Raw genomic sequence first — 25,439 nt, forward strand, 5'->3', positions numbered from 1 at the left:
GGCGTATCGCCGTTTTAGAGGGGGGGGGAGCGCAAGAGCAGAGATGAACATACACAGCAAACCGAGGGTCGGCGTAAGAAAGACCCCGAAAGGAGGCACCAGGAGATTTCTGGGTGTAGTGGCAGTGCCGCCGCAGCCAGGAAAACAGCAACATGCGGTTGCAATAAATTCTGCTGAACGTGAACAGAGAGGCTGGTAAAAGCGTAAGAAATGACAGGAAGAAAGACAAACGCCTACAGTGGCGGCGGGAACTGAAGTTTTCTTTCCCAAAGCACAGCATGTGTTCCATGAAGCCGTTAACGCTTTTCGGTGAGAGTTAAGACACATTCACAAAGTAGGGCGACAAAAGAAAGGCGATGTACGAGCACGCAACCGAGACCGGGCGTCCCGACCTGGACGTGCTTCCCTCTCATGCTCCTGGTTTTCGACCCTGTTACGCTGCCGAACTGCCACATTTTGCACCTCAGGCGGTTCCTCATGTTGGCTTCACTTTAAGTCAACGATGTGGCCTTGACAAGGTCTGAGCTCTTCGTAGTCTGCTAGCTGTCATTCTAAACTGCACTTCAGCTTGCAGTGTTGCAGTGTGTTTTATAGGAACACAAAGAAACGGCACCAAGATGGGATGTTCGATAGCCTTCATGCATAGCAGCTTGCCAACTTGACTCCCTCGCTTCCTTACGGAAACAGTACAAGGCAAAAAAAAGAGAATCAAAAGAACGGAAAGGCAGAAAGGTTAACTAAGCAAGAAAGTGCAAAGCATCAGGAGCCTGTAACCCTCAACATGAGTCTGGATTTTGGCATGACGGGAGTTATACGCAAAAGAACAGAGCTGAACGTAAGCGCGAAGCAAACAATTTGTGAATACAAGCGGCAAAAGCCATCTCAGTCAATCCAAGCCATGAGGGACTAGTATCAACAGCTCGGCTGTCTCCTCGCCTCAGAAGAATCTCAAGCAGCTACTTAGTGGCTAATTTTTTCAGTGACGACGCCATTTTGGAAGTGGCGGTGAGTAGAGAATCGGACTCTGACTGATTCATCGGCCAGTGAGGAGATCGTGCTCGAAAGTTCGACCAACACAAATCCCACCATCACGCGTGTCATGGTACGAGAGTCGCTTCAGACTGCACTACAATTTTTCGGAGACAACAATGATAAGGATAATTCACTCAAAATTGCCAATGTTCTGTCAGATTTTGAGTCCAGTGCACACCGTTATTTACAAAAGCAGTCATTAATTGCAATTCTTTTTTCTCAATAAAATCCTTTTCGTTTTTATTCATGACTCGTTATTATGGATGACTCGCTTTATGGACTGTACGCTTTATCTGCAGGTTAATTACTGAACGACCAGAAAAAGAAAAAGCAACTTTGCATTGCAGTAAATTTATTTGGTGGAAAATAGGCAATGATCATCTGCCTCCGAATGACAGCTGCGCAGCAATGAAAACTTTCACAATTTTACAGCACGGTACAAATGCCTTGCATACACCACTACCGGTCATCACATATACATCCCATACAAATCAACCTTCATTGACAAGGCATCACTCCCAAGGCACATTCAAAGCATTACAAATGAAATGTATTGGTGCAGACATAAGTAAATAAAGTTTGCTTTCCTATTCCAATTGCAATCACGCCTTCCCCTTCAAACATTGCACAAGAAAGCAAGCATCTACTACCTGCCCAAACACACCACAGCTGCCAATATGAATTAGGTACAGCTTCATAAATGTTAGAAGATAGCAGTGTGCTCAGTTTACTTTTGTCCGCACCTGTACATTAACTAATGATGGTTGCTTACAAAAGGAAAATTAAGTAGGAAACAGTAAACTTACATCTTCAGGTGTGAAACGATCATATGAAAGGACACTTTTCTCTGCAAAAGGGGACACAGGGAGAAAAGCAAGTAAGCCCCTACAAAAACTAGCACCATGATGACACTATTAAAGGGGCCATTAGAGCCAGTTTTTTACACAAACTGCTCATCAGATTATAGTCTCCATGTGTCAAATCACAATTTTTCCAAATCTAAGCTAAATCGCAAAATTAAAAAATGTATAATTTTTTTTGTTCATCCCTTGGGAGAACAACTGGCTGGTCTAGCAACCCTTGATCAATGATGTCACAAGGGCACGCCCACCCAGTGTTTGCTGCGCGGTGCTCGAAATAAACCCCATTCTGAAGTTCTTTGTTTCGGAAGACTTTACCACAGGATGTGATCTTAGTGATCCTTGGAGAGGCAACAATTGTTAGTGAGTGGCTCCCATTTTAAGACATTGCAACTAGCCCAAAAAACGACTGCAATAAAAAGAAACTCATGGGTCAGCGCACCAGGCTTCAATTGACCTTTACTGAACACAAATCACAATTAGCATGGCAATTAGCATTAGCACATGCTCAGGAGCCTCTCTTTACTCCGCCTCTTCCCTTACCCAAGAAGCAAGCTACCATAACCAACAGAAAAAGTCAACACAGATTGATGCACATGCTTTTTGACGGGTAATCAAGCTCAGTTCGTGAAGGCTATAAACTCTATGCTCGCACATTTGTCCCCTGCCTTACTGATGCAAAAAGCCTCGGAAGCAGTTTGTAGAAGCATTTCAGTACTTAAACCTTTCGCCGTCGGGCGCTTCTGGCCATGACGCACCCCCAGTGTAGGCTTGGTTTCGGGGAACGAGCACAGAGATTGATTTTTGATTATGATTGCTATACAAATAACATAGCCAGCGGAATATGCACATTTCAGTGTTCTGCAAGTGTTAACATCATCATCATCAGCCTAATAAATTAGATAAATGAGGATAATATAAGAAAAAAACTGCTCGATACTTCTTGAGAGACAGAATCAGAGCTCGACTCGTATTTATAATCGAAAGAGCCATCGCTCCAGTCCACAGTCGAAGGTCCCACGCAGTCAGCCACCCGAAAGTAACCCCCCCCCGCTCACGGAGGGCGCACTTTCGTTGACCCGCACAACGGAGACAGATGACACGTTGTGAAATCAAGATGACAGAGGGAGATGGAAAGAGGCTAAAACAACCTCCTTTGCTGCTGCTAGCCGCAAGCCAGGGTGCGGCAAGAGAGCGAAAGCAGCGACCGAGTCATGTGTCGACCTATCGGAGAGGCAACAGCGCGAGCCCCTGAACGTGACGCGTCATAGCAGACATGCGAACAGAAAAAAATAAAAACCTGCAAACCTGCAGCAAATGGCAGAACAGCCCTTGAACCCGTCACCACATGCACACGCCGCGAAATGCGCGCACCACATGATCGCTTAGCACAATAGAGTAGCGCGCGTGGAGCGACTGCACCCCCCAGCAAAGAAGGCAGGCGGCGGCGGGTGCAGTCGCTCCATACTCTTCAGTATATACACACCAACACAACGCGGGCCGAAAATACGAAGTTGTAGAAAGATTTGACAGATGGCGCAGTCTGTCCAAGTGCGCCAGCTTCGTGAAGTTTTGAACACACGTTTGAGAATGTACCGGTACGTCTGTGACACTATGGGGAGGAGGGAGGAAAGCACGAAAACATACCGGTACATTCGTAACAGCGAAAGAGTTAAGTGCAGTGAAAAAGTGGAATGCATTTTTTTTTCTTTTTTGCCTTTCATTTGCGGCAATAAGCCACCAAGTGGCCGCCGGCCATAAAAAATGAGACTGCCGCCTTGTGCACCTAGTCTCATTAGCAGCACTGGCTTGTTTGTCCAATGCAGCACTTGCCACAAGTCAGTGGGATTAAATAAACCAATCCTACATTGCAGTTCACAAACTGTGTGGCATGCCTGAATCTGCAGGTTTTCACATGAAAGCTGTTAACCATGCGGCACATCCTAGACGGCTTTTGTGAAGCTGGGAAAACGACAAGAATGCCGGACATTCCAGAAAACTTTCTGAAAATGGAACAAGTTGTGCATGTAAGGCACGGACACGACATCCCTGGGGGCCATCCCTGCTGCCTTGAGTCTATATCTGACTCAGTGACGAACATCAGTATGTTCTCAGAAAAGCCAGCGCTACGCAGATGGAGAACCAGCTGCTGAACATTCAACCATGTTGTGTTCACAAGACTTTTGAAAAACAGCTCTTCAACACAACATGACCTTGAGTTGTTCAGCAATAGGTTCTCCGTCTGCGCAGTGCTGACTTTCCCAGAGATGATGATGATGTTGGATTTTAATGGCGCAAGGGCGTCTCAGGCCAACAGCGCCAAACACAAGGTGAACTGTGTACTCAAGTTGGTGTAATGCACTGGTTGTGGGGTTTAATGAAGGGATAAAGAACAGTGGTGTATAGGGCCTAAAAATTCATTCACTCTATAAAATCACTAAAAACAGTGGTGTTGGTTGGTTTGTGGGGTTTAACGTCCCAAAGCAACTCAGGCGAGACGCCGTAGTGGAGGACTCCGGAAATTTCGACCACCTGGGGTTCTTTAACGTGCACTGACATCGCACAGCACACGGGCGCCTTGCTTTTCGCCTCCACCGAAAAGCAGCCGCCGAGGCCGGGATTCGATCCCGCGTCCTTGGGAACAGTAGTCGAGCGCTGTAACCACTGCGCCACCCCGGCGGGGTAAAAACAGTGGTGTATAGGGCCTAAACTTCATTTGCAATGTATAATGAACTGTGAAAGAAATTAAAGGATATGCACATGCTTTAAAAGATCTCATCTGTCTTCTCAAGGAGGAACGGGCTGAGACCCACGTCGATAGGACATTGCATGTAAACAGCCTACTTTCGATAGGAATTTAAGCAATGTTTTAAAGGAAACATTGGGTTGTCACCAAGAAAAATGGATGGGTGAGCAGGTATTTGGTTTGTGTACAATGAGGGAAAATGACACCTCCCTTCTGGTTAGAGTTGTGGATATATAATTAAAACATGGCTCTCCCTGAGAGCACACTCATGTCTGTCCTTCGATTTGAGGTCACTACTCCCAAAGCTATATTCGATGGCCGTTGGCATTACCTAAAACTCCTGAAGTAGCTCTCCACGACCATTCAAACCTCACATGAATCATGTAGAACTGCTAGACCTACAAGCTAGGGAAGGGCAGATAGGCCAATGTTGACAAACTTTTAGCAAAGCCAGGTTGTCTACCAAACTGATGTTCCCAAATTCCTCGAGTTCTCCAGGTTTTCCCTAAGTGCATTTGTAAAATTTCCCGAGTGACACTTTACGTTGTTTTATGCTAAAACAGGCTGACACAATGCTGCCTGCTGCTATCCCTCTCCAGTAAGCTTGTTAAACACAATTTAATCCCATTTGAATAGTAAGGAGAAGCTTTTATTTCATTAGAGAATAAAACGGAAGGGAGAGATTAGTAAAAGGCATAAAAACCGAATATCTAAAAAAAAACAGTGATAAACAAACTGCAAATCAAAGCGAACATTTTCACATCAGATAAAAGGAAGATGGTCGAAAGTGCACTTGAAGGTTGCCATGCTTTGCGCGTCGCGATTTTGATGCAGATGGATCTGAGAAGGAGGTGCACGAAGTCACAGTTCGGCCTAAGTCTGCCTCTGCTCTCACACCGACAAGGGGAAACAAAGACAGACAGCAGCGAGTTGCACACGATAACACGGTCCCCGGAGCGAACATTTTCACATCAGATAAAAGGAAGATGGTCGAAAGTGCACTTGAAGGTTGCCATGCTTTACGCGTCGCGATTTTGATGCAGATGGATCTGAGAAGGAGGTGCATGAAGTCACAGTTCGGCCTAAGTCTGCCTCTGCTCTCACACCGACAAGGGGAAACAAAGAAAGACAGACAGCAGCGAGTTGCACACGGTAACACGGTCCCCGGTGGCCACCGGAGCACGAAGCTGCGCCGCTTGTATCACTGCATCATGGGTGCGAGGAGGAGGTGCATGAAGTCACAGATCGGCCTAAGTCTGCCTCTGCTCTCACACCGACAAGGGGAAACAAAGAAAGACAGACAGCAGCGAGTTGCACACGGTAACACGGTCCCCGGCGGCCACCGGAGCACGAAGCTGCGCCGCTTGTATCACTGCATCACGGGTGAACTCGCTGCTGTCTGTCTTTCTTTGTTTCCCCTTGTCGGTGTGAGAGCAGAGGCAGACTTAGGCCGAACTGTGACTTCGTGCACCTCCTTCTCAGATCCATCTGCATCAAAATCGCGACGCATAAAGCATGGCAACCTTCAAGTGCACTTTCGACCATCTTCCTTTTATCTGATGTTCTTATTTTCGTGCGCCAATACCGTACAGCTTTTTCTTGGAGACATTTCTATAAATGTCGTTTTTTAAATGTTAACACTTTCAACTTCTTGTTTGCGTTTGAGGGCAGTGAACAATTTTAAGACTTTTATGAGAGCGCCTTCTCCTTGAGCTCAGCTTCTTGCACTGGCAACGTTGCGCGCTGGCATGCGGTTTACAGCACGGCAGCGCGGGTGAGTTTTCGAAACAGTTCTGCGCACTCAGGAATTCTACCCATCTCATCTGCCTGCTCACATCTATGACACACGTGCAGTGTTCGGTTGGTGTGCCCCATGGTTGATTTAAGAAGTCGCATGAGCTCAGTGATGTGTTGGAGAATGCAGTGTGTCCCTTGCCGGATGAAGGAGAAGCTTTTATTTCATTAGAGAATAAAACAGAAGGGAGAGATTAGTAAAAGGCATAAAAACCGAATATCTAAAAAAATACCAGTGATAAACAAACTGCAAATCAAAGCGAACATTTTCACATCAGATAAAAGGAAGATTGTCGAAAGTGCACTTGAAAGTTGCCATGCTTTACGCGTCACGATTTTGATGCAGATGGATCTGAGAATGAGGTGCACGAAGTCACAGTTCGGCCTAAGTCTGCCTCTGCTCTCACACCGACAAGGGGAAACAAAGAAAGACAAACAGCAGCGAGTTGCACACGGTAACACGGTCCCCGGTGGCCACCAAAGCACGAAGCTGCGCCGCTTGTATCACTGCATCACGGGTGCTATCGGTGCTAGCACGTGCGCGCACCTCCTGGAGTAAAAATGAACGCTTCTATCAAGGCAGTGAGCAGCGAGAAAGGAGCTTTCTATCGAAAAATACAACAAAACAAGGGGAGGCCGGTGACCGTTGAACGGCGCACGTGCGAACCATAGGAAGCACTTGCTCTGCCTTCGGCCGGGAGACAGTCCGCTTTCGACGCGCTTAAAAGTCTACTTTCTCGACACTACGGTGTCAGTGGAAAATGGAAAACTTAAACTTCTTTGTACAGAAAGCCAACAGATAAGCAACAATACCTAGATTTTACGAGTCATCATCCAAGACATTGTAAGCAAGGAATATTTGAAGGACAGGCGACACGGCTTAGAATATGTAGCGATGACAGTGACTACCCAAACGAACTACATTCATTGAAAGCAACACTAATCCAGAGGAACTATCCCGGTAACTCCCTTAATACGGCCCTCGAAAAAGCAAGCACTTTAAACCGCAACGATGTGCTCACGAAACGACCAAAGGTCCACACCGAAGGCCAGCCTTCTTTTGTAACTAAATACTTCAATGCCCTTCCAAACATAAACAATATTCTGCGGAAATACCATTCCATGCTAACGCGTGTAATGAACGCCTCAAGAAAATATTTCCAGAGGCACCAAAGGTAACATACAAACGTAACGCAAACCTCAGAGATATTCTAGTACATTCTAAACCCGACAACAAGCATCCAACACAACCACACCCTTGCTTTCAACCTAGATGTAAGACGTGCAGTCATATACAAAAAGACACCACGGTTAAAAGCAATGCAAGAGATTTCACTTTTCACATAAAATCAGGCTTTAACTGCACATCTTCAAAAGTTATCTACCTTCTAGAATGCTCCTGTCATAAACAGTACATCGGAGAGACAGGACAACCAATGAACATACGGCTTAATGGACATGGGGCAGACGTAGGCAAAAACCTCCCGAAAGCAGTTTCCCAGCATTTCAATCAAAAAGACCATAAGTTCGAAGAAAATAAATTATATATTCTCCAGTCAGGCTTTAAATCTGCAAGGGACAGAAAATATAGAGAGGCATATCTAATTCATAAATTTAGAACATTGGAACCAGCAGGAATAATATCTAAGGGAACGTTAGGATCCCTTAGGTGTATTCCCTCTCCATCATAACTATTCCGGAAAACCATCTCACATAGCGCTAATTGTGCAGTTTATTCACAATGCATGTACACTCTATTCCCTTCTGCAATAGCATAACCTTACACATTCCTCTAAACACATTTCCTCCTTATCACTGGTTGCTTGAATTTGTCCTCAAACACTATTTTATTATTATTTTTTTTGTCATGTTAGTTGTGGTTCCCTGTGCGGTTATTATCCTGTGACTTTGTACTTCTCCCCCCCTTTTGTGGAAAGCTTTAAGAATTGTCCCCCTTAGATATATGCCTTATCAGGACCCTTCTCAAAGCCTTCCTTTTTAAGGTGTATCTGCACCAAACCCACCTAAGTGGTGACTAATCATCTACCTGGTACTGTGGGTTTTTTCCTGGTACTGCTGCTTTTACTTCTTTTGTAGGCCACAGGATCTCTGGTTCCAGGTTGAGATACATACTTAAGATTATTATATTTTATTTTTTATTTTTCTTTGTCAGTTGTGGTTCACTGTGCGGTTATTATCCTGTGACTTTGTACTCCCCCCCTACCCCCTCCTTTTAAGAATTGTCCCCCTAGATATATGCCATATATGCCTTATCAGAGCCCTTTGCATAGCCTGTCCCTTTGTAAGGTGTATGGGCACCAAACTGGCTTAGTGATGACTAATCCCCTACCCAGCATTGTAGTTTTTCCTGGTACTGCAGCTTTTACTTCTTTTGTAGGCCACAGAATCCCTGGTTCTAGGCTGATAAGTACATACTGAAGATTTTGTTTTTTTTTCTTTCACTTCATGACCCACTTTCTTCTCACCCATCCTCTCCTCCCCACTCCTTCACACTCACTTTCCCCTCCCCAGCTTTTCTTCTTCGGAAGCAAAAGCGTATTTAAACCCCTGCCAGTGATGATCGCTATGCCCAGACGAAGACAAGTCCACTTGTTGAAACGTTGGCTCATCTGCGAACTGAGGCGTACCCCATTTACCCTTGTTCAGTTCTTTTTCACACCCAGTTACTCTTGCCACTTTTGCGCTGCAGCACATCAGTTACTCAATATATGAAGGACGATCGCTACATCAATTGTCCACAAAAGGGCAGGAGACACGTCCTTTGACACAGTAGCCCTCATTGCAGACAACGCTATGGCTTGTATGCCTCCTCGTGACGTCACGCAAGCATTGTTATAAGATAGTCTGTGTCACTGGGTGGCTTTCCGATTCATGATCTCGATCGCATTTTTGGAGGATAGTTACAGAACATCCCAGGCACTAAAAGTTGTAAACAATCACGGACTCTTGTATTATTCACTGAAGTACAAACTGCAACACATAAAATATTCGTGTCATGGTCTTAAAACAAGCCTGTGCAACTAAAGCCCCTCAATAAACTAAAAGTAGCACCAATCTGTGAAGATTGCCGCCCGCCTCCTCTCCGGCGCTCTCCTTCGGCATTTGACCCTCCCACTGGCCGAGCACCATCGTGTTTTCGCGTGCTTTTTTTCTTGCTTGTGTTGGCTGCCTCCTTTACCCTGGTGCCAAACAGCGCGCGCGGAGCATATCGTTGTGTGTTTTGCTACGACTCGCGCCTCTTTCATGCTGTTTTTTTTTTTTAGGTTGCTTCGTTCGAAATGCCATGTTCCACTTTCTGGTCCAGCACGATGACAAACCGCATGATGACAAATGGTTGTTTATAATACCATCCATGAATCGAGATGCGACGCAAAGGAACGCTTCTCTAAACTATTATGCCGCCACACGCTCTGTACGGATTTGCTCTTTTTTTCTCCTTGCCAAGTGCCACATGGCCACGCGTCGTATCTTTTTTTTACCCTTTTCACGGTATACATCTAAGTATAAAATAAGGTCCTTGGTTTTTAGCTACTCAGCCATGCTTTCTGAGGCGTTGTGTTTGTCGTGAATGGAAGATAACTGCATGTTTTGAGTGTGTCACCGTATTTAATGAAACTGACGGCTCTTAGGCAACGGGATAAAGCCGTATATTTCGTGCTTTGCTTTCGTTTGGTGTGCTAGTTCTCGATTTCACCCACCACGCATGCAAGTGCTGATAGATCTGCAGCTGAAGTTGAAAATGCATGGAAGACAACTGCTGTCACGCTTCTCAAGTTTACCACCAGCTCGCAAACCAATTAAAGCTGCAAAAAAACCATACACAGGCAGTTGCTAATTTTTTTCAGTCAGTCGCCTAGTTACAATTTTTTTAAAGCATGCTGCTCAGTTTGGCCAACGGGTGACTAACTGCGGATGCACGGAGGTGAAGGTGAGTTGAGCCAACGCTGAAATTGCGTACATATAGTGCAAGACATTGACTACTATGTTGCCGGGAAATCACCGTCAACATTTGGTATTGATGTTTCAGCAGCGAGTAATATTTTAACCTGAACACATAGCGACAAAATGCAAGCTGAAATACTCTGGTGAGACCCGGTGCCAGTGCTTTTACCGGTGCACAGCCGCCTAGATCGGCGCCTGCTCCGGAGAGTGCGCACCAGCCCCGCACCGCGTAGCTGGAGCCACGGTCGAAATGCGAGGAGCAGCTGCGCCAGGGGAGGAAAGGAGATGGCACTACAGTTGAACCTGGATATAACGAAGTTGACGAAAGTTCGCAATTTTTCGTTACATGCAAGTTTTGTATGAAGGCTCGCACAAATGATGCAGAAACGAAACCAAAAGGCTTCAGATATCAGTGAAGGTGAACTCACACTTCAGGCATTTCTTTTACAGTAAAAAACTGCGTAATTGCTGCTTGTTTCCACGCGAGCGAATACATAACACAGCACTCCAATGAAGCTAGATCATGCAATGCTCCTTCGTGCGAGCCGACGAAACGGTGCAATACGCAGATTGCGTTTATCACCTCCTTCGCAGTGGGTACGTCACACAAATCTGGCTCACAGGAACCATCATCACAGACATCAGGATTTTGCATGCTTTCGGCAAGTACCTCATCATTCATTTCTTCTGTAGCTACGGCAGCGTTGTCGGCCAACAAAAAGTTGCTCAGGTCGACGTCATAGGGGATACCACCTTTGCTGCGTAGCTCATCCCAGGCTTCGGCCACATCAGATGAAGCTGAAGTCTTTTCTTCCTCGTCGTCGGCACCAGTCTGTGCGTTTTTTGTAATCCCTGCCTTCATAAAGCACTTCTTAATAACTTCTGCCCTGACTTCTTGCCAGGAGGCAGCAAGCATTTCAACTGACTGATAAATATCGATCTTCAGCTCCCGTTCCAGACGGATGTTCAGAAGAAGCTTCTGTATCAGTCGGCACCGGTAACAGCATTTATAACTATTGATTATTCCTTTGTCCAGCGGCTGTATTAGTGATGTGCAATTAGCCGAAAAGTAGTGCAGTTCGATGTAAGACAGCTGCAGGCCTTTAACATGTTGCGCAGCGCAACTGTCCAGAAGTAGGCAAACTTGATGGCCTTGCCACTTGACATCCTGGTTGAAGTCTTACAGCCTTTCAGGAAATATTTCCCGAGTCATCCACGCTTTAGTATTTGCCATGTATTTCACAGGCATACGCTTCGTCCCCTTAAAGCACATGGGACAGGCACTTTTTCCTACAACTAGCGGGACTCACTCGTCGGTGCCGTCGAGGTTGGTGCACAGTAGAACTATTATGAAGTTTGCTCTGTTTTCCACCGCGGCAGTCATCTTTAAGTGCTAGCGTGCGGCCCGGAAGCATCTGATAAGAGAGCAGTCTCATCGGCATTATAGATTTCGGACGCTTCGAAGCGACTCAGTGTTCCAGGGAGCGTGTCAGCCACCCACAAAGCAGCAACATCGCTGTCTGCAGAGGCAGCCACCCACAAAGCAGCAACATCGCTGTCTGCAGAGGCAGATTCGCCGCAGATGACTTTCCTGATGACATTGTGTCGGGTCTTGAAACCTTGTAGCCACCCGTTGCTTGCCTTGAAATCATCATGGCCCATGATGCACGCAAAATCCTTCGCCTTCTGTTGCAGTATTGCTCCGCTTAGGGCACATTCCTGGCTCGGATGTCCAAAGACCACGTGAACCCTGCCTTATCCACATCATATGTTGACAGTTTCAATCTTTTCTTAGTCTTTGTTCCCGACTCCACTGCACTTCTAATTTTCCCTTCCGCATTCAAAATTGTTGACAGAGTGCTTGCTGGGATGTTGAAACAAGCGGCGGCGACGTCCTCCTTCTTGCCCGCGGAGACCGCATTTAAAATGGCAAGTTTGTCTTGAAATGACAAAACTTTTCGTGGCCGTAAACTCATCACAACGAACTGACGCCGCAGATACAAGCGGAGACCCACGAATACAGGCAGAAAGGCTGGCCTAGCACTTCTGAAACACGTCGGGTGAACCAACACCGCAAGTCTGCAGACACACGAGACGTGCACGAGACGCAGAACAACACACAAGATGGCGAATGCACAACGTGCGCAAAAATTGCATGTGCTAAACACATGTACAGTTCCTACAAAGAAATCAACTGCAGCCACTAATGCCAGCTGGTGTTGCACTACACTACCAACTCTTGCTACACTACCAACTTTTGAAGAGGCCACTGCATTAGCCACGGAGTGGCGCTAGAAGGTAATACTACCATCATCACCGCGAATTTGGTTTGATTTCTGCAATTGCAGGCGTTCACGTAGCTGCTGGCTTCTTAGAGTTCTAACATTAACTAAGTTAATGCATTTCTTCGGCCAAATTTTTAGTAAAAGCTCAAAAATAATGACTGATCAGCTTCGAGAGTTCGTTACATCAGAGTTTACCGCCGTAACGCCTTCGTTACATAGAGGTCGAAAATACATTGGCTTCAATGGGTATGGCATTGGGGAATTTAAAAACTTCGTTAAATTCAGGAATTCGTTACATAAAGATTCATTACATCTAGGTTCAACTGTACTTTTTGTTTATTGAGGAGCTTTATGTGCAACTGCAAAGCAGTGAGAGATAGAAAGGGCACATAACCACGACATGCATTAACAAATGTAAACAGCTAGAGGAAAATGGTCACGGGCGTAACAAGCACTGCCAATCAAAGCAATTCAGCAAGGACAAAGCGAAGGTTACTCTCACCTCTTCCAGCACCCAATACAGCAGGACCATTCTGGGAAGACAGCCCGTGCTCTTGCTCAATGTTTGGATGTATGTCGTCTAACTCTTCCTGCATAATGCAAGTGTAAAAGAAACAAAGAACTAGTTCATTGAGCTAAACATCGGAGCGTTGCTGCTCCCACTGATTAACTTGTGGCTCACAGAATAGCCAAGAACAAGAAAAACAATTCTTGCCTTCATTCTGCTGTCGATCTTCCATCTGTCCGAGAGCAACATTCCAGCAATGCTCACTTTCAAATGAAACGGTGGTTGGTCGTGCAACAAGGCAATTGCCTCAAGGGCCTCCTCGTAGTCCTAAAATCCACAAATCTGCAAAACAGTTCCTTTAGTTTCATGTCAATGCAGTCAATCAGTTTCATTCATACATGCGTACAGACAGGAAAACAAAAATTAACCCTCTGAACACAGGTATAGAGAAAGGCTGCTAGAAAAAGTAGGTTTCTCTGCCTCAGTAGCTTTGTCTGGGTATTTCGGCTTTGGATGAAGTCGCTGGGCTCCAAGTACTTGTTCGCAGTTTCCAAACAAGTTCCTCAGGCCAAGCTGGAGATATTATATATATATATCTCTCCAGCTATTTTTTTCACAAAAATACTGCAGGCAGATAATACTATGCCCTGATCAGTAATGTTAAACCTCACCCTTCATTAGTAACAGGTCATCGTGTGGCATTAACTGCAAATAAATTCCTTCCTTACACCAAATTCTACTCCTACCTCTCCATTTCCCTTGCTCTGCCTGTCATTGATAAATGTTGGCTTGCCAGTGTCAGTTCTGGGGGGGGGGGGGGGGATAAAAGCTTTTTGCACGTCTTTCCGAACTCGGATTTTGGGATTTCACGGAGCACGCAGAAAGAATTCCTCACTGATCATTTTTCAATGCACGATAAAGACCTCCGAAGCAACCGCTCTGTGTATGCACAAGATTAGGTTGTTTTTGTTTTGTTTTTCAAGGGATGTGTGGGTCACCTTGCCGAAGACAAAATAATTTAGAACTCAATTCCTCCCAACATTTTCGGTTTTAGTTACATTAACCAAACAAATACATGTAAAGAGTGTTTAGGTCCCGTAGGGCCCAAAAGAGCCGCAATTTAATTGCCGATACATAGCCTTAATTCACCACAGTGCCTCACGAGCTGGAATGACAACACATCAGAGGTTACACTGCAGTTTCTTCCTATGCCTCAGGTGACCTATACCATCCATACATGCCACAGCTATTGTTTGATTGGTGAAACTAAAACAGTATCAAGAAACCCCATTAGACATCATTTTGCACAAATAGTACTGCATGGTGATCCATGCAATCATTGAATGTCTAAGGCATCATTTCAAAGAAGAAAACTACCAAATATTTGGTGCACCTACTCGATTAAATGTCTGCTCCTAGGAACAGGGACAAAGGCACCTCTCAGTACCACATGCTTGAAGGGAAACTCTGGCTTTTTTTTTTTGCCTCCTCGAATTTTACTGAAACTTCCACAGTGCATCCTCCAGAGTATTCTGGTCATTTACACCAAATTTTGCACCAGTTCAATGTTCTGTTGCCGCTGAAATGAATTCTAAGATATGCAATTTTGTACCCTCAACTGAGGAGAACAATCAATTAATCAATGGTCAATCTTGGGTGGAGCATATAACTGGATGCACGGTCATCCACATTTCCTCCACCTTTGCTACAGGACAAATCTGAAGCTAGCTTCTGGCTATTTCAAACAAACAGTGAACCTTGCCAACACATTCGTCAGTTTCGCCAATATAATGCTCATGCAATGAGTCATGTGGGTGCGAAACCTACCAGGAAACTATAGGCCGATTTCGATGCTCCCCATGTTTTCTAAGGGACTGGAAAAGGTTATCACTTCAAGAATAATGAAGTTTTTTTATAAACATAAGGTAATATCTGAGTTGCAATTTGGTCTCAGAACAGGCAAATCAACAGAAACAGCATTATTAGCAATGAAAGGAATTATCTTGAACAATACTAATGATAGCTTGTATACGGTGGGCCTTTTCCTTGATTTTAGTAAGGCATTTAACTGCTTAGATCATTAGATTCTTGCTTATAAACTTCAAATGTACGGAATCCGTGGTAAACTACTCAGACTGCTTGAAGATTATCTCTAAAACAGAAGCCAGTCAGTATCTGTAGATAATGAACGTTCATCCCCTTTACCTATTTGCCGTGGTGTCCCGCAAGTGAGCGTACTTGGACCCCTTTTTAATACCTATATAAATGTCACCTCTGTTACATGTGAGCTTCTGCATTACTCTAAATAATCACATTATATTCATTCCCTCTACAGTGCTAATAATCATTCTAAGTACCACCTAGAAGTATTTTAAAAAAGCGGAAACCAGGAAACCAAAGCCAGGAATAGGTTTTGGCCAACCTGTGACGTCACAGCATACCAACCTCTGACATCACTGATAATGCAATACAATAATAAGTTTATTTCCAGGTTCAACTGGATGGTTTCCTGGATAAAAGCTGCCTTCGCACCTTGACAGTGTCCAGGAAACCCATACAAGCAGCAGCACACGAGTGGTGAAGGAAATCTCCGAATCTGTCATACATACAGTAGTCACATTTAATGAAAAAAATTGCAGGAAAGTTTTGAACGCAAGACTGTCCTCGACCTGACAACCTCGTAGTGTCTAAAAAAATAAAAAGTAACTGCTGAATGCATGGGTTCACCTTATGGCAGCTGCTGCCAGAGGAATTATACCTGAAAGCAAAGAGTTAAAAACTCTCACCACTAATCACAATGCTCATGTACAGAGTTAAAAAAGATTGCTGGAACTCCACATGGAAACCACAGCAGCTTTCACTAGTACTGTTGAAATACACACCTATGAACAGGTAAGGCACTTACCACGAATAAGTTGCAGTATTAGAAAACATGCCTAAGAATATAAGAATATATATAAGAATCATCCTTACCACCTAACCAAGAAATAAACTGATGTCTATGATAAGACAGTGTTGATGTCATGCCAGCATAATACTGCTAGCTCCATGACACTAGTTCGAGCAAAGAAATCTGGTAAATATGTTCCCAACTCACTAACACAAAAGCCATGATTTCCACAGTTAACTGCCATTTATCCCCCCCCCCCCCCCCCCACTACAAACCGCAAAAAAACTTCTTTGTCAAGACGGCATATCAAGACCACAAACACAGAGATCAATTTTAGGAATCCTACGAATCACTTCCATGACTTCAAATGCCTCCGAACCCTTCTTTAAAAAGGTCCCAAGTGCTGTCATTTTGAATAAAAAAAGAAAAAGAAAAATATCTCTACATGTGCAACAAGAGAGTAGAAATGAAAGGTGAAATGAAATGCCCTAGATAAACATCCCAAATGAGCAGAAATTATATTCAGTATATGACTGCTGTATCAATGACAAAAGCCATAACAAAGAAACTGAAGTACAGGTCAAATAGGCACAGGGACAAAGGACTGCAGACCTGCATATTGCCTCAAAACATCAGCTTGCCTCTCATTAGCCAGCATAATCAAGGCACAGATAGTATCTTGAACTTCCGTCTTTTTAAATTGTCGCCGTGAACAGGAGCAGCTGCGGAAACACTCAGAACGTTCAGTAAAAGCTAAACAAAAAATAAAAATTTAAGTATTAATCGCCTGTAATAAAAATGTTGCACCTACATCCATACAGATGCTTCATAAAATTATTAATCTATGCTGACACACACACATTCTGATATGTTTATGGACAGTGCTGGTCTTTCCATAGGGTCAAAACCAACATTTCTAAGACCTACTGTTACAGGCGTTCACTACTACTACTGACCACTGAACTTCAGAATACAACTCTGCAAACAACAGCACTAGAAACATCTTTACTCAGAAACACAGAACACCGTGCCTTTGCAAAATGCACGTCTACACGTTATGATTTGGTTTGTGAGGTTTATCGTCCCAAAGCAACTCCGGTTATGAGAGGGTAGTGTAGGGCTCCGGCAATTTCAGCCACCTGGGGTTCTTCAATGTGCACTGACATCGCACAGCACACAGGCACCTTGCTTCTTGCCTCCATTGAAAAGCGACTGCCAGGACCACAATTTTAGGCGAGGGAAGAGGGCCTTAAAAACTTTACTTTTCAACACATCTTGTTTAAAACATGCAAGCATGGAATAAAATGCAGATTTTAAATATGCACCTAAATTTAAAATACCAGCAAGAGATGATATTGCAAAAAAAAAAAACAAAAAATGTATTCATTTCTTATGGAATGTTTTTATCACATATCCCACCAACAGGGAGGCTAGAGCTGCCTCGCCACTGCATAGTCTTCTGCAACGAAACATAGCCTCTGCAGCAGTGTTTGGAAAGTGTGCATCAGAAGAAGACCACAAAAGTGGCACGGCAAGTGCAGCCAAACTAAACAGAGCCGAAATGTTGAGGGCTTTGTCTTTATGATAAAAAGCTCCTCGCAAAAAATAAAATGTATTCACTAGGCAGGTCTAACGTAATGTTTCAATTAATTATTTGTCGTATATTTTAGAAAATCTTGAGGATGTGTGTGTGTGTGTGTGTGTGTGTGTGTGTGTGTGTGTGTGTGTGTGTGTGTGTGTGTGTGTGTGTGTGTGTGTGTGTGTGTGTGCGCGCGCGCGCGCGCGCGCGAGAGAGAGAGAGACGGGGGGGAGGAAGCAGACAATGCCAGATTACTGCAATGCGAGCCATTGGCTTTAGTGGCACCTTAAGTGCAATAAGTCAAAACTCCCGCTGCACTACACAGTCCTGCCAATTTCAATTCCAAACTGCTATTTACTTCTAACCACTACATATATTAAATGCAAAGGTATCGACTGGATAGATTTATGGGCACCTGGCCAACCCCATACTTTTGTTCTTGAGGCTCCCACCGAGCACCGCCAGCACGCTGGAAGCTGCCTGAGCAAAAACGCTCGTCGGAAAGGCTCGGCGGGCATGCGGAACCGCCAGACCACGCTCTCCCGTCGCTGGACCAGTGAAGTGGCAAAAAGCCAGTAATGCTTCCAAAAACACTGCCAAGCACGCACAATGCATACTATCCTCGCGCACGAAGACGCGGGCTAATAACTGCGAATATATATGCTTACAACAGAACCAGCTAATACACTAACGGCATAAAAATAAAAAAAAACGCTAAGAACTTTAAAACATCTCATAAAGGTAAGTCTATTCACAGCGTTACGACCCAGCGTCGCTAGTCGCATTCAGACGCAGGTGGCGATCGTGGGTAGAAGCGGCGTTTCACGTCGCCTTTTAGATCGGAAAAACATTGTCGGTGTGTAATAGATGGTAAAGCGTTTATTATATTTTAATATATATGGTTGTCACAAGTAAATAGCAGTTTGGAATCAAAATTGGCAAACCTGTGAAGTGCAGCGAGAGTTTTGACGTACTGCACTAAAGCCAACGGCTCGCATTGGAGTAATCCGGTTTAAAATTTCTGTAGAACCGCATACCATCGTGTTAACATAAGCGCTCGCTCTGAACCAACCAGGCGCGAAGTTTATCGAAACAGCTATTGTGCAGCATACGTGAAGGAACGCTCAATCGAAACGTTTCAATGCTGGAGTTTGCAAAAACTATTAACTACTTAAATCAGGCACTAAGCCATTCTCGCGGCGATAGTGGAACTACGTTCGTGAGTTTTATTTTTTTAATTACGACGGGAACTTTGCGACCTAACATGACAAGATGGGTCTGAACGCGAGCTCTCACTACTCATGCAGCTCTCAGTCGTTGAACAATGCAGAGGGAATTTCAGAGCACTACAGTGACGTCGTTTCACAACTGCTTGCTTGAATTTGTAATTTCCAGCATACGTTTAGACTACCCGCCTAGATTAGTGCAGCTAAAGTTTACAGACAGCACGCAGAACAGAGCTGTCATGAGAAGCACGTGTCTCCGTTTCCGCACAACGCACGTCAAAACACCACAGGGACGCGGCGTTTCTTTTGCAAATATGGCCAGTTTAGAGGCCACCAAATGTATTTATAATGAAAATAAAACGTGACACACTCACCACAATGACCTGTCACAACAACAGGCGCTCGGACAACGCACGAATCTGAACCTTCGCGCTTACGCAGGTCCTATCACGCACTGAGAACTGACGAGGACGTCACTTGTGCTTGTAAAGCATGATGAGGGCAGGCACATCCACGGCCGGTCTCGAGGGAGAGCGCGTTTCCCGCGCGCTCTCTCCCTCGAGACCGGCCGTGGCACATCACGCACGCACGCGCTCGTGTAGATGGCGCCTGTGAGGTTGAAAAGAAGCTTTACAATGAGCTTTACTTTTGTCACACGCGTCCTCTTTGGTTCCAAAAAAATAAAACGTTTCACAAGCAAGTCGCAACTTTTATTGTGAACCTATTTTGAAATAAATTAGATAATTGATAAAGTCACTGAAACTTTAGTGTAGGGTCGGCTGCTGCCACTGGCGACCATTGGAATGCTCCGTCGCTTCTGCGCATGCGCCAGCTGAAAGAAGTGAGGAGGAATAACTTGCCGGATGTGACGTAGCCTTGTTTTGTTTTGTTTGTAAAATGTCTGACGCTTCCCGTCGCCGTTTCAAGCGATAGGCCGATAGCTGGGGCCCGATCCTCGACATTCGCCTTTTCGGCCATGTTGTGACGTACCCGTGACGTGAAAATTGAGGCGGTGCTAAAACGCGTATAAACAGAAATTGATGACGAAATTTAAAAAACAAGAAAAAAAGTTACAAAAAATAACGCCGTCGTCTGCTACTTGGCGCCGATTACAAAAATGCCAACGCTGCGATGCCAAGAAGCTGAAGGGTCGGTGCGAACAGTGTTTACGCTGCATATACGCGTCGCGCGGCAGGGCAAGGCTGAGGAGATAGTGAGATACTTACGTATACGTTGCGGCTGTACTGTACTATTAGTTACGGTCGTTGCGACCACAGTGCATCATAGTACACATGCTGTCGGATGTCCAGCAGCAGCTAGGCTGAACGAACGGCGGTACTCGACGCAAACCCCACAAACAGCCGGTCGTCAAGTGTGAGCGATGCCTCACTTGAGATGCCTGCATGTGGCTAGCTGTGCGTGTTTCATTTATGGACTTAGTCGCGCAGAGAAATCGGCGAGTATCAGGATTAAAGAATTTGTTTACGAATACTGAGAATTGGAAGCGCCCAACAGATTTTCGGGCTGCAGTTGCCTCTAGAGAAGAGACGCACCTGTCCGACGACAATGCTGCAGCTGGCCTTCTCAGGGTATCACTGTCGTTGGAAACTGCCTGCGGCAGCCCACCGTTTCCATCATGTTAGCAAGTCTGCTACGGTCGGCTTCAGTGGCGTAGCGTGCGGATATCGGCCCGGTGGAGCGGCGTAGTGAAAACACGCATAGTGGAGAGCTCGATTAGGCCATATATCTGGCGATCTTAGCATGCGCTGACATCGGACCACCTTTAGCGTGTTAATTCCATCGAAATGCGACCGTCGTAGCTGGGCTTCGCACATTGCGCATATTGCGGGTCAGAGAGCCGAGCGTATATAATCATTACTGAGCCATCGCGGCGGGGACGTTTTCACGCAGCCGCAAAAATAAGCAGATAAGATTTTCTGGCAGCAATGAAAATGCAATAAAAAGTGTATCCAGATGCCCACTGCTTTCACGCTGATGGCATTTAATGTGCCCTGAATTATACATAGCACGCTGTATGCACATTTCACCGCATGCAGTGTGTGTCACTGTGTTGTGGCAGATGCCTCGTTAAAAAAAAAAAAAAAAAAAAAAAAAAAAAAAAAAAAAAAAAAAAAAACTGTCGGTATTATTCTGCTTGGTTTCTGAGCATGTTGCATAAAAACATTTTATAAAAGTAGCAACACTGCTCGTCTGATGCAGGTGCACATCACACCACAATGTCACAAGAGAAACAAAATTTGTCAGGTACAGCCTAGTTCCTTTGCTACTGTTTACCAGTTTTGCACTTGCAATAGCATCCGGCACTTACTTTCAGTGCAGCAAGATTCCTCAGAGGAGAGAAGGGTGATGAGGTCGGCTAGAGAAATGCCTTCACATATACTATTTGATGCTCAGGAAGTGAAGGAACAGACATGAAGAGTGAATATGATATATGATGCCTAATTACAATGAGCTAGATGCAGTATGGAAACCATTTTCTTGAAGCAATTGTCATTGAATGTAGCATTCATGCACACATTAACCAGTGCACATGCTACACAAAGCCCGAACCTGTCTCTGAGTGAAGCAAGAGAGCCAAAGGGGAAAACAAGCGTGACTTTAAGGACACCGTAAGTAAAACGTAACAGCAACAAAAAAGAAAAACAGAAGCATGCACGGGGACAATATTAGACAAAAAGAGGCATGAATTGCAAGGCTGATGTGGCCTGCAGCACATCAGGGTGGTGTTCTGGATTTTTTGGCAAAGGTTCATTAATGCCAGGTGATAATACTGTATGATTTGTATTGGCTTTGCCATCCCCTGTGTGCTCTTCCAGCAATGCATAATGTCCAACGTGCAACTGTCTAACATTCACTCTCTACACTCTGACTCAAAAACATGCTCAAATGAACCTCACCTGAATACGGGCATAAATATGGGAATAAAGCATGAAATTTACTTTTTCGACATTCTGATTGCATATCATTGAAAAACTAAACGTGATTTAAATGAGCGTATGATTTGCAGCTAGTGTGTCTTGTATGCATGGTTTTTCCAACAGGTTGCAGTATAGCTTCTGTCCTTTATTTTGGTAAAACATGCACACTTTAAGAGACCTGCTACTCACGTAACACATTCCCTGTAGCTTTAAACAGCTCGTCGTTGACTAACAATTGGTGTATCATTTGCTTTCAGTACTTTTTGGCATTTTTTTTTTACATGCACCTGACATGAAGCCTTGCTTATAAGAAAACTGAAAATTACAATATACAAAACAATACAAAATTTATTTACAGCACTGCACACTCTACAATACACAGCCTAAAATGAAAGGCTGTCACACATTCAAGTAATTAGAGTATTGTTGTACAGCTCATCGCCATATCTGAAAGGTGGCATGGCCTTGGAGACCAAAGAAGAGAAATTAGTTATACAAAGCAAGGGAACACAAGATAAGGTCAAAAACCCATTCTCCAAGTGTTTGGCCCAAGATAACCCCAGCACCAGCAAAGCAAGCACCCACTGTTTTACCAATGAGTACCCAACACCACTGAGGATTGGTCCCCAAATGCTCAAACCACTAGGCTGCAACTACAGTCAAGGGATGCTATGCGTTCCGCAGTATTACCAGTATCAAAGATTATGGAACTCAAAGTCATTTAAATGGTAGTCGGCATCTGGGACAGAGCAAGTATTCCCAGATTCTGTTATGGACAGGGCAAAGGTAGTTATAGTGTGTGTAAGAATGATTTTATCTGTGCATAAATGCCTGCCACACCTAGAATGTTCCCTTTATGCAGTCTACCAAAAAGCAGAAATGTTTGTCTCAGGAAGACAAGCCTTAAGCATTATTTCAGCAAGTCACTCAATGTGACGGCTATCAGGCAAACCAGCACAGCACTTAAAAACTTCATGCTCTAAAAACAATTGTGGGGACACGCAAGCTCAGCATTTACCGCTATGACACAACAGCTTTTATGGCTCCTGTCTGCAGACACTCATTCGTGTGAATCGACTTTGCTACTGCTAACACCTAGTATTTATTCTATGATACATATCAGTAGCATATACCTGTAAGTTATCCAATTATGTGGAAGACCACTTGTCTAGATACCTATAAAGCCCACTCTAACCAAGCTGTACGGATGCGTTTCCATGGCCTAAGGGTTGCCTGTCTTATTACCCAAAGATCCTGCAAGGTTTATCACCTCACACATTCATCTCAAAAGTGAAGCCAGAGACATCACACTAAGTACTCGGCCATGTCACCTGTCTAAAATGTGCCCAAGATTTTCCACTCACAATGTCGCGTTTTGTGCAGAAAAGAGGCTTTAATGTTGCTGCATCAAAAAAAAAAAAAGCAAGAAGCCAATAGCTGAACATCTACGCTACATTAGGCTCTGCTGGCTCGCAAGACATTTGACCACAGTGCCAACAGCCGAGTTATAGATGCAGCTGTGGGAGAGGCTGTACCACAGAAAATAAAGATGAATGTGGTCAAGATAAAATGAAATCGCTTTGTTCACAAATTCTTCAATACATCATGAAAAAGAATGGCTCACTTATGGATAGTATGACGTCTACTGTGTTCAATAGGATTGTACCTTCAGGAAGTTATCTTTTGAATGCAATCTTAAGAATATATTGTGGTGTTCAATTTAGGCTGTACACATAGCAGACATGCAAAATATGGAACACATTCTGAGGGTTAAATGCAGAGAGGATTGCTGAAGCTGATATAATAGGAAAGCATAGGGATACTAGATAACGTAGAAAACACATGTGACAATAGGATAGGTGTAAGTGAAACTAGTGCAGCTGTCACTTATGAGAGCAAAAAATTATACAACTCAGTACTAGCACAATGGTACAAAATGTTGAAAAGTGATGATGAAACACAAGTTTCCTTGAAAGTGCTTCTACATAAATGAAATGAAAGTGATTGGCATAAAATTTATGCCCCTTCCTTAAAATTCTCAATTTAAAGCTCACAAAGAACAATAAAGATAAGGCTACAAAAGCAACTAACAGAAAAAAAGTAATGAAGCAGTTATACACAGCTGCAATCATTCGATAAACATCTCGAGTGATGAAGCCATGCTCCAGTGGCTTAGAGCATGAATATGTGAGCTTTACCAACCCTCTTTTAACATATGTGAGTGCCAGAGGGCATGTGGCAGCAGCAAGAATGTGTCAAGAAGCAACTGGCCCAGATAGCAGCCTCATAATAGGGGTATGGAAGGTCTACACACAACGCTATCATGAAAGGAGATATTTTATGGAACAAGGTATGCAGCAATGCACAAAAGGAGCAAAGCATTTTGTAGAGCTGCAGTCAAAAATTTATGAAGGACAATCTCATCAAAAAGTTTTTATTTCATTCCTGCGCTTGTGCATCATTATTGTGACTATGGGTTATATAGTGAAACATGAAATGTCAAGCAATTTATCTCGTACACAAATGAATGCATTCTTTCCCCTGCGAAGCCACCTTCAAGAACTTTTGCCAGTGGGTGCACATGCACATCAATATCACCTAGTTACAAAACAGAGAAGTCAATAGTTGCCTTTGTGAAAAAACTGAAGAATACAAAAATGTTCATTGATAGCCGAGCCACACAAATGATGCAGAGGTTAAACAGGTTATCTGGGATCTTGATTAACATTACTACAAAGCATCAGTAATTGCAGTGCAAAATGAAACTGGCAAATTTTGCAAGAGTGGAATCTAAAATTGCCAAAATGGGTTGACAAGTTGGCGGGGGCCTCATTTTCCGTGCATACAACAATGAAAGACAATGACCACCAAATAGATGCACAAATTATCCTTGGGAAAACTAGTTGATTGCTGTTCATCTACATTCAGCATATGAAGGAAGCAATAGAAAACAAGCATAAAGGCAACCAAATACAAAGAAGCACAGCTCGCTTCACTCTGCAGTTTGTGGAAAAACACAGTGGGCACCTCACGTTTCACCCTAGTAGCACACAAGATAGGTGTAACGAAATGGACTCTGCTATGGTAAACGACTGCAGACACATCCACCAGGGTGCACATATGTCAAATATTCTCACTGAAGTAGTACATCGCAGACTGCCTGCTTGCCACAAACACCAAAGTGAATTGTGAACTATTGGTGCACGCACGTCCTACTCAGAATGGCACTTCTGGAGGTAGAAGGAGAACGTTTTTGTACCTTCCTGTGTTTCATTGACATGAAGCACTTAATAAAATACACACTGAGTTTAAGCAGAACACAAAAAAGCAAAGTATACAACAAAGAATGACAGCTCTCAGCAAGGGCCACAGCACTGTAGAAGAATACACTCAGTATGTCTACAGATGGTAGACAAAAAATTATAGCACCAAGGAAAGGTTTGGTTTGGTTTGTGGAGTTTAACGTCCCAAAGCGACTCAGGCTATGAGAGACGCCGTAGTGGAGGGCTCCGGAAATTTCGACCACCTGGGGTTCTAACATCGCACTAATGTGCACTAACATCGCACAGCACACGGCCGCCGAGGCCGGGATTCGATCCCGCGTCTTTGGGAACAAT

At 44.2% G+C, this 25,439-nt stretch overlaps 1 protein-coding gene across 5 annotated transcripts in view; it reads right to left on the reverse strand.

Annotated features, from left to right (window-relative positions):
• The window catches only part of LOC146184560 (tudor domain-containing protein 1-like), a 279,793-nt gene that overhangs the window by 203,868 nt on the left and 50,486 nt on the right, over nt 1-25,439 (reverse strand). For 3 of the 5 annotated variants that reach the window (XM_084609424.1, XM_084609425.1, XM_084609422.1), the window contains exons 1-4: nt 19,258-19,465; nt 13,396-13,530; nt 13,183-13,270; nt 1,839-1,879 (exon numbers count right to left, since the gene is read on the reverse strand). In XM_084609424.1, coding sequence (XP_084465550.1) covers nt 1,839-1,879; nt 13,183-13,270; nt 13,396-13,437 — 171 coding nt within the window. In that variant the 5' untranslated portion in view covers nt 13,438-13,530; nt 19,258-19,465. Of the gene's footprint in view, nt 1-1,838; nt 1,880-13,182; nt 13,271-13,395; nt 13,531-19,257; nt 19,466-25,439 lie in introns of those variants that run through there. The other 2 variants (XM_084609426.1, XM_084609423.1) reach the window with 2 other exon arrangements.

Source organism: Amblyomma maculatum, chromosome 7 (genome assembly GCF_055883805.1).
Source record: "Amblyomma maculatum isolate TAMU_Amacu chromosome 7, ASM5588380v1, whole genome shotgun sequence".
NCBI classification, from domain to species: domain Eukaryota; kingdom Metazoa; phylum Arthropoda; class Arachnida; order Ixodida; family Ixodidae; genus Amblyomma; species Amblyomma maculatum.